The sequence below is a fragment of the Harpegnathos saltator genome, unplaced genomic scaffold (assembly GCF_003227715.2).
Source record: "Harpegnathos saltator strain DR-91 unplaced genomic scaffold, Hsal_v8.6 scaffold26, whole genome shotgun sequence".
NCBI classification, from domain to species: domain Eukaryota; kingdom Metazoa; phylum Arthropoda; class Insecta; order Hymenoptera; family Formicidae; genus Harpegnathos; species Harpegnathos saltator.
This window is the reverse complement of record NW_020230050.1, coordinates 679,975-690,494: the sequence shown is the minus strand read 5'-3', so window position 1 is coordinate 690,494 and position 10,520 is coordinate 679,975. Positions and strand designations below refer to the sequence as shown.

General features: G+C 42.0%; 1 protein-coding gene across 1 annotated transcript in view; it reads right to left on the bottom strand.

Moving 5' to 3' along the window:
• Positions 1-6: 6 nt before the first annotated feature.
• E23 (ABC transporter G family member E23) overlaps positions 7-10,520 on the bottom strand; it is a 272,519-nt gene continuing 262,005 nt past the window's right edge. The window contains exons 10-13 of the mRNA XM_011143333.3: positions 7,601-7,808; positions 5,608-5,822; positions 4,512-4,720; positions 7-465 (exon numbers count right to left, since the gene is read on the bottom strand). Coding sequence (XP_011141635.1) covers positions 270-465; positions 4,512-4,720; positions 5,608-5,822; positions 7,601-7,808 — 828 coding nt within the window. The 3' untranslated portion in view covers positions 7-269. The remainder of the gene's footprint in view (positions 466-4,511; positions 4,721-5,607; positions 5,823-7,600; positions 7,809-10,520) is intronic.

The following is a 10,520-nucleotide window of genomic DNA, read 5'->3' as shown; positions in this document are numbered from 1 at the left end:
AGAAAAACTTTACAGACATTCGACAGCGCACGACGAGAGATGGAAAGAGACAAAGGGACAGAGGGGGATTCCCCAGGGGGATGCGCGTCGAGACGAACACGCGCGCGCGGCCGATTATTTTCCCGACACAATAACGAGACACACGACCGACGACGACAGCGGCGGCGGCGGCGTGATTTTACAGTAATAGTAATAGTAAAACTGAAGATCCGCGCGAAAGTAGTCGGTGTGGAGAATTTGCGTGGCTACTTGCGTGGCTGGCGGCACGCTCATTTTGGTACACGATAATAGCGCAGGACAAGGTAGCCCAGGGTCCGGAAAACGATCAGGAACGCCAGAAGCACCGCCGTGTTCGCCCACATCGGTAGACCGGAGCCCTTCGCTCCGCCTTGGCTCTCCAGAATCGCGGAAACGGGTATCGTCGTGCCGTTTTTGCATTCGGCGAATTTGCTCTGTTGCGAGCATCTGTCGTACAGAAGATTACGCGCTCGGTCAGTCGTTGCCACTACAGCGTTGCCTTCGATCGCGGAATTTTCTTTTTCCTTCTTTTGGTACGTCGACATAAGGATATCCGGACGGAGCATGCGCACAGACGCGATAGCTTCAGCGTTCGGTGGAAGGTCATTGGTAAATTTTAACCCTGGGTAACTAATCTTTCGTAAAAATGATGATCGGAATGTTTGTTCCGCAAATGCTTCAGTTAACAAATGTATTCGATAACAAATGTAACTTTTCAATCTTATTTATCCTCTTTCCTTATGGGATAAAATATTTCTGTTATTAAATTAAAAAACTTTAATTTTACTCGTGTTTTCAACTGACGTCGCACATTTTCACGAACTGATAATGTTAATCACAGATAGATTAGTTATCTGAGATTAATCATATTAAATAATCAATAAGTAATAAATCAATATTTGAACCGTAGGTCGAGAAATGAAATTAAAAGATTCAAATAAACCCGTTACGATTAAAAAATTCTGTAATAATCCAATGTTAATTAAAAGTTCTACTAGTTAAGAAATCTTAATAACTCGGTTGCACAGAATATTAAGACTGCTGTGCGGGTCACTGTGCTGTTACCGAAAAGAGGGGCACAAAAATAAATTGACGAATTCCGAGAGTGATCGGTAACAACGTAACGGCGGTCATCGAAATATCTGTCAAGTGAACACAGACACGATCGATCGCTATTTCTTCTACATTAATTTAGCCCATTTAGCGGGACACTTAAGCACACGTATATATGGAAATCTTTCTGAACACTTGTTATACATTTTCAGGCTTTTAAATCCAGTGAAGGTATACAGCGTGTTGTTTGAACATTTTCCTAGCGAACACACTCTCTCGACAGCCGAGTCGAAATCTTAGCTTCATTTCCGACTCGGGTTGTCTAATAACATAGGACTACAGAATAAAAAAAGTGTTTTGGTCTGGAAGGAAGACCAACTATTTCCTACATATTTTGACGTGCTGAATCAGAATTCGTTTCCCAAAGATTTGTATCGCGTCACATTATGTGGTAAGAGAGTCCAAAATCACAAATTCACATCGCAAATTAAAATAACGCAAATTATAAAGTACGAGGGTAGTTCCAGAAGTACCTGACATAACAAAGAAAACACAGAAAATTTGGGAAAAAATATCTTTATTTCTCTACATAGTCTCCTTTTAACTCAATATACTTTTCCCAGCGATGTTCAATAGCTTCGATACCCTGTTTATAATGGGAATCGTCGAGCTCCTCAAAATAGCCATCGAGCCACCTTGGTCCATTGTTTTGACTGTTCCCTCGTCTCAGGTGTGAAGTGATGGACCCATGTTTCATCCATGGTTATGAATCGACACAAAAACTCGGCTTTATTGTTGCGAAACTTCGCCAAATACTCAATTGAAACATCCTCACGACGCTGTTTTTGTTCCAATCGCGGCACCCATCTTGCGCACAGTTTTCTCATGTCTAAATTTTCGGTCAATATGCGATGTACAGCACTTTTTGAAATGCCTACCATGTCTGCTAACTCGCGCACTTTCAATCGACGGTCATCCAATACCATTTTGTGGATTTTCTTCACCATTTCTGACGTGGTCACCTCATTTGGTCGACTACTGCGATGTTCGTCTTGGCAGCTCGTACGGCCTCGTTTAAACTCTGCCACCCAATATTTTACTGTTGTAAACGAAGGAGCAGACTCCCCCAGAGTAGGATCTAGCTCCGCTTTCATATTGATTGGACTGAGGCCTTTTAAATGAAAGTATTGTATCACATAACGATGATCAATTTTTTCCATGTTTACAAATTCACTGAGAGCGTTCACTATTGATGGCTGCCAAACAAATACTAAACAACGTAGCGTCGTCAAACTTCAAACTTAAGCTTTATAAGGTTGGTACTTTCTACCATAGTCATTCTTTTCAAACAACAGCCGCTATCTGTACGTCAGGTCAGGTATTTCTGGGACTACCCTCGTACATAGAACCATAATCATAAACTACAAACCAACCAAATCAAATCCCTTAAATCCTCAATGCCAAACTCATATATCCTTAAAGGTAAGATCTCGAAATGATCCGGCTAGTAAAGGCAAGATCTGGAATTAATCCGGCCAGTGAGGGCAAGATACAGATATACCAACAACTTAATCTCCTTTTTTTACTTTTTTGTACGTATTTCTTTTTTTCTTCAAATATGACCTTTGGGTCGCTTTGCTTTCCTTTTATGCATCACTTTCTTTCTCGTGTCTCTTTTCAGTAACCAATAGCAATCCGCCATCATATTTTCGTCTCATCTACCTTGATATATATTCTTAATTTCCTTCGGATCTTGGTGAAATCGATCACCTTGTTCTTTATTACAGTGTCCTAGATTTTCGAGAAAGTAGTCGAGATGAGAGCGGAGAAAATGCAATTTTTAATTCATAAGACATCCTAATTTATTATAATTCGATATAGTTTCGACGATTCTTTTTATAGTTTTATAATTTATCTGCGCCTTGCCTTCACTGGCCACATCTTGACTTCAAGGATATATAAGTTTAGAGTCTATGGGTTTGGGGTTTATGGGTTAAGGGTTCAAGGGACTTGGTTTGGTTTATGATTGGTTGGTTTATGATTGTGGTTTTACATAGATAAGAATTTATCTAAGAACTTATAATCTACGTTATTTTAATTTGCGATATGAATTATGTGATTTTGGACCCTCTTACTATGTTTATCTCATAAGTATGACGTGATACAAATTTTTGGAAAACGAATTCTGTTTCAGCACGTCAAAATATGTAGGAAACATGTTGGTCTTCTTTTCGGAACAAAATCCTTGTTTTATTGTGGTTATCCTGTGTTATTAATTGTCTCGGCAAAACTGCAGATTAATCAGAATCAAAATAGGTCGGTGAAAGCTCTTCGGAATGTTAAATTAGCGTTGAATGGAAGGAACATTGAAGTCGAAAGTAGCATCAAGATTTCGTGCAAGCCGCGAATCTTTTGCATGTCAGGAGAATATTCACGTTAACTGGCAGCTCGGCACATGTCAATCTTGAAATTTTTTGTCGTTTTCGCGACATATCGAGCAATGCCCCGATTCAGCCCCGCGCGTACTTTCATCGTGCAAAAGCACTTGTAATTCTGTGCAACCGGTGTATGACCTCTGAAGTTGGCAGAAGCGACGATAATCTATCGGTAAAGTTTTCTTTAAGTGTGGCGATTTGCGGTAAGGGAGAAGTTACGGCACTTGGGACCACTCAGCTCGCGCGCGCGTGTGCACTTTGCGCACATCTTGCGACACATTGACAAGCCGCAATAAATTGGCGTGGCAAGTTCTTTCGAAAGTGCTACTTCGCTTGGGCACAAACGTCACACCGTTCCACCGCAAGCTCGAGTAAAGCCGAACGTACTCGAAGAAGCCGCGCGACGGAGGAACCGACCAAGTACCGTAACCTGCCCTTTATCGCTAATTGGACCTTCTCCTCGTAGGACGCTCCGTTCAGACATTCTTATGTCGATGACTTTCCGCTCTAATAACGTCTGAGTAATTTTCGAGCAAAATCTACTGCGACCGAAGAACGATTCGGCGCAGCCGATTTAAAGTTTGAGTCTTCGAGTTTGGCTGTTTGTATTCGAACATGCTTCTCGTTTTGAAAGAGAATCGAACTCGATGATAGGCAGGGGTAGACGGCACCTCGTATATACAAAATGGCCGGTTCTCAACGAAGAAGCAAAACATAGCGTTCCGAAAATTCGTTGCTCGGAACGATCTACAGAGACGCGAGTCTCCGTCGAGTTCTTTCTGGCCAATAATCTCACTTCTTGCTACGAGAGAAAATATTCATGAGTCGACGGTAAAAAAAAAAAAAAAAAAAAGAAGAAAAACAGAGCCAATTCCGTGCAGGCGGAAGTAAGAACCCGAAAACGGCCATTTCTGCGGATACGAGAGCCACCGTCTTTCCTTAGCTGCCCGTCAAAAGCGCGAAAAAATAACCGGCAGATAAGGTACATTCAGTGCACAGTCTTACGTGATCGGTTCGCCGACTCCGAACTCCAAAATCTGCATGTTCTGATAGGCGTAGTGCACCATGCTCGCGTACCGGGCCCACGCCAGCCACGGTGGGACCGCCGTCGCCAGATAGCCGCCCAAAAGTTGCGTCGCGAGCGTGTAGAGGGCGGACGCGGTGATGCTCACCTGCAGGTCGAGGCAGCATGCGCCCACGAAGAAGCCGACGCTCTGTAAGTACGTCGTGAAAATTCAAGGCTCGCCCGATAGGAAAAGGGAGAGAAGGTTAGCGGTCGGATTGACACACCGGCCTAGGCGGTGTCAGCCAATGATCATCTAGATAACCTAGATTATCTAAACGATCAGCCAGATGAACGAGTGGGATTATCTTTATCTTTATCTAGATGAAGAAATATTAAGTACGTTCCTCATCTTGAAGATGAATATACTTAGATGATTTACAACTTGAAAATGGATGAAGATGCCTTATCTAAGAGTTATCTAATATGATGTTATGTCTGCGCAAAAGTCTGCTTTTTGTCGGTTCCGAGTGTCGAAGAGCCAATTTTTTGAGAAAAAAGTGATAACGAGCAGATAATTATCAGTGGTAAAAATAATAATGTTAATTTTATAGATCATTGATCCTTTCGATCTAACCTAGTTTTAAACAAATTAATTTATTCACCTGCTTACACAAATGATATAAAAAAAGAAAAGAGAAAAACTATATATAGAATATAATATATAATAGTAATATAATATATAATATATAATATATAATAATATATAAAAGTAATATAAAAAATTCAACACGTATATGGTAATTAACAATTGCACAGGAGGAGAAGAGAAAGATATTGTTTCGAAAATTCACTTTGCTGTGCAGGATTTAGCAAAATTTCGGCACTTTGATTTGCCGCTTGTGTGAAGAATAGGCGCAAAGGTATCCCCCAGGCTGGATTCTCCCCCCCTCCTCTGACTGTTTTTCTCTTCTCGTTTCCCCTCTCGTCGTATGTAGCCACCCCGATTCGCACAGCCCCTCTGGCGTGCCTCGTCCGCGTACGCGATAACCGTGAGATTTAGCGCAAGTAAGCGACGGAGCGGAAACGCACACGTACCTGCGCGACCACGGTGTTGAGCAGTAAAAACAAGAGCAGCGTGACGAAGACCGCCGGACTCTGGAAGCCTAACATCGGGTAACTAATGATATGGTAGACCGCAGGCAGCGTTACCGTCAGCGGCAGCTCGCCGACCATCTTCGCCAGGTAGTAGGCCGAGAGCCGATAGGATCCTGACAGGCGCTCCTTGTTGATCACCTCGCGCTCCGGGGGAACTGGAAAAACGCGTCGTCGCGTGTTATTTTCAGAATTATCTTCACGCCTGTTTCTCCCTCCCTCCCCCTGTCACGCCTCTTTCGCCGGCGCGACGCGCGCGCTTTACGGCAAGCCGAAGGTGATGCTAAAATCGGTTTTATATCCTCGTCGCAGTAGCTCACTGTAGTGTTCGCCAAGTCGTTAAATCAATAATTTCGCGACTACAAGGAGCGAAATCGCGCGCCTTTATTCGCCGGTTTATCTCCAATTCGGAAGGAGGTTTCACCTACGCGACGCGAAGTCGATAGATTCTGCCGCCGCAGAATCATTCAGTAGCATCGAGAGGCCTTCGTAGGCACCTCGTCGGTAGCGCGACGCTCTCAGTTTTCGAACGCAATTTGTCCCACGTCGCTATGACCACTTGGCGCGGAGATATCGACGAGCGGCGATTCTCAAACGGGGCCTGTGAGGCCCGGCGACACAATGTTGCACGCCGTTTGCTTCTCTGCAACTGGGTGCGTCGCCGGGGAGGGGAGAGGTGTTATGCCCGAGGTGTGAACGCACTGCAAATGTGCTATGCGCGCGCTGCCGCCGTCACCGACGAAGAGCCGTGCGCCGCCATTGGAAAGTTTTATCTCGGCAAAGAACCGACATTCGAACGTCAAACGAACATCGATCTTCTGGGCCGCTCGCGTCTGCACTTATCGCATACGCTCTTGTTACATGTGTTTGCATATTTGGTTATTAATAATCGTTACACAAAACTCGCTTCACACGTGAACTCACACGTGACTCAGGCCTGGATTTAGAAAGCTGCACGTTTGAGTTTCCCATTTCAATCATATACGTGGCATGATATTTGTAATTGAAAAAGCTCACATTTAAATTCTACGTTCCGGATTTGAGTGTCTCACTTGAAACTTGTCTCACATGAGACACTCGGAGCTTAAGTTAAAGTTAGACTTGGGTTTTCTATTTGAATCGTACATGATGCTGCGCGTAATCGTGATTTAACTGAAAAACCCGCATACGATCTCGAGACGTGGCTCATTATTATTATAACCGCACACATATTTGTATTCTGTTTACTCATCTTTTTCATAATAAAATTAGTATATAATAATATTAATAGCACATATTGAGAAACATTTATCGATATTGATAACAAATATTTATAAATATTTATCAATATTATTACTGATTAAATATGATATATATTAGTAATATAAACATTGATAAATATTTACGAATATTTATTCTTACAATAATATCATTCAAGCAAAGCGGCAAACATTGCCCGAAATATTCACACTGGACTAACTAAATAGTTTCAAACGCATAGTCAACGATTGCTCGCCGGTATCGGGCCCGAGACATCGTTGTGATCTAATGAACTCTCCCAACCAATTACTGATTACCAATATCGAGCCATCGACGATCCGACAATCTAGCAACTACCATCTAATCTTAAAATCATATATAGCTAATCGACTTGCTGCGCTCCCCCTTGCTCCCGCAATACTGCGAGTTTTCATTCGCGCGAGATGCGCGCCCCCTCCTTATTTCCTCATTCCCGTTTCCGCTAATCCATCGGGAGGACGAGTTCTCCCCGCGCGATCGCTCTTTCTAAACCTATGCGACTTGCATCCTTCCGCGATGCGGTATTATCACGTATCGTCATTGTCCGGCTGATAATCGCAGCCCCTGCATCTCGCTGCGATGGAAACGTCACGATGGAAACGTTGCGCGCCAAGAGAACGCGCATGCGCACGAGTGGGAATGAGACAACTCAACTCACAGCTGGAAAGCGCGCCGAAATGCGCGAAGAGCATCCAATACGTGGTGCTGAAGAACATCCAGCCCTGGATGTCGTGGAGGGCCGCTTCTGTCCGCGGAAGCCTCAGCCACAGGAGCCCGGCCAGCAGTCCTAACGCTATCGTTTGCAACCAGTTCAAGCGCGACAACATCCGCGGCCGTGCCTCTTGAAAATTCCTCTCCGTTAATACCTGAAACAAGGGCGAACGCCCGCCATAGTAGTATCGTGTCTTCGATTGCGCGATCCGACGTGTGTGACTTAACCTTCTAAAACGCCATGTGACTTCGAAGTCACGTATGCTGATGTATCGATATTCTTAACCTCAATTGTATACGCATAAGCAGATAGATGTAACTCCATTGTAATTCCAAAGTTACACAAATCTTTTTTTCTTGGAATAAAATCTTTGAACGTCGTAAATTAATCGTTAACTTAACTTATATCTGTTAAAATTATTACTAATATGATAATTGTAAAAATTATTTGTCAATTTATATCCGGAGGATTAATATTCAATGGCTTCATGTTGCATCATTCATTTTACACTCACAAAAACAAATTAAGTTATGGTAAACTTCTTTCAATCCGCATTTATCGCGGTGTATGACAGGTTTGAAAAAAAAATATACGTTATGACCGACGTGAATCTGGCAAGCAATTTGATAAAAATTTGATAAAAAAAAATTCGCAATACGGTTCGATTGTATTAGGTGAACAAATGAATAATTCAAATTATTTTAAGCAGTTATGAAATCAATTTTAAATTGAATAGATTTTCCCGCTCTTTTGTGATTATGCAATGTTGACATATAACTATTAAAAAGAACACATAGTTTGGCGAAAGGCCCAACATAACCTTGAAAAGTATTCAGTTCAGTACAGTCGAAAATGACAACAGATAAGGTGCATATCCGACACTGCATTCTTTACGAATTCCAACGAGGAAAAAATGCTGCAAGAGCGTGCGAATCGATTTGTTCCTTTCTCGGCGAAGGTGTTATATCGTACGATGTGTGCGCATTTTGGTTTAAGCGGTTTAAAAGCGGTAATTTCAGTCTAATCGACAAACAACGCCCTGGAAGCCCTCCGAAGTGCGATAATGATGATTTGGAACAACTGCTCGCTGAGAATTCGGCACAAACACAAAAAGAGCTTGCAGAACAGTTGAGAGTAACGCAGCAAACGATTTCCAAACGTCTACATGAGATGGGAAAGATCCAGAAAGAAGGAAAATGGGTGCCTAACCGCATGAACTCACTGAAACCAACAACAATCAACAAGTGGCAGCGTGTCTTTCTCTTCTCAATAAGCAGCGTCGAAAGCAGCTTTCTTGTGGAAAATCGTTACGGGCGATGAGAAATGGATACTCTATGACAATCCGAAACGCAGAAAGTCATGGGTAAATCCCGGCGAATCATCAAAATCGGTCGCGAAACCCAATCGCTTCGGAAAGAAGGTTCTTCTCTGCATTTGGTGGGATATCAAGGGCGTGCTTTATTATGAGTTGTTGGAACCGGATGAAACAGTTACTGCGGACTGCTACCAACGTCAATTAATCTGCTTGAGTCAAGAATTGGAACGAAAACGCCCGTATACTGGCAAAGGAGAACCAGTCCAGTGAAATTGTTGCATGATAACGCCAGGCCACACATTGCTTCCAATACAAGACACCATAATGTGTCTTGGCTGGGACGTCTTGCAGCACGGCCAGCGTATTCACCAGACATTGCTCCATCCGATTATCACTTGTTCCGGTCAATGCAACACGCCTTGTCCGATATGCACTTCCAATCAGTGGATGAGATCCGAAAATGGCTTTATCGTGTCCAAAGACGTAACATTTTTCCGAGATGGAATTCATCAGCTGTCTGAAAGATGGCTTAAAGTTATAGAAAGCAACGGCGAATACTTTGATTGAACAATTTAATTTACTTTCTTTTAAAATAAACCTTGAATGTAACTGAAAAAATTGGATTATTCATTTGTACACCTAATACTTCGTTTGTACCTATTTGTACCACTTTTTGTTTCGTTTGTACCTCGAAGGATAAAAAGATAGGCGGAAAAATAGCCAGCAAGCAAGTATATGACATCATAAAACGGCCAACGCCATTCGAAAGATAATCGTTTGTATACGTTTATACCTCCCTTCAAATCGTTTGTACCTCAAAAGAACCGGAAGTACAGGTTTTTCAAAAAACGTCCAAGAGGTACTTTCGCCAATTTTTTAGATATCGCAAAACGGCCAACGCCATTCGAAAGAGAATCGTTTGTACTCGTTTGTACCTCCCTTCAAATCGTTAGTATCTGAAAGGAACCGGAAGTACAGGTTCTTCAAAAAACGTCCAAGAGGTACTTTCGTCAATTTTTTAGATATCGCAAAACGGCCAACGCCATTCGAAAGAGAATCGTTTGTACCCGTTTGTACCTCTCTTCAAATCGTTTGTATCTCAAAGGAACCAGAAGTACAGGATCTTCCAAAAACTATAATTTTTTTTTATTAAATTGTTTGCCAGGTTCACATCAGTTACGTTATACGCAATGGCAGAAATATTAGCGACATATTAATAATAATATTTGTATAGTAATGAAATAATAATGATAAAAATAATGACATGTGCGTAATAGTAAAGTATGAACAATGAGGATATTCGTTTCGTAATGTTTATTTATTTCTTTAAATATTGTATTCGCTCGTTCCTCTGAGTGAATAATCATTCATACCTTTAATAATAATTCATTCATATCTTTTAGTTTCATCAACGTTTATATCATTCATATCTTTAATAAGTATTCATTCATATCTTTTAGTTTTCTTCAACGTCCATTAAAAATGAGAGATGCGTCGTTATGTGAATTGGAGTGATTTTTGTAAGAAAGCGCTCAAAGCCGGTCGTTTCGA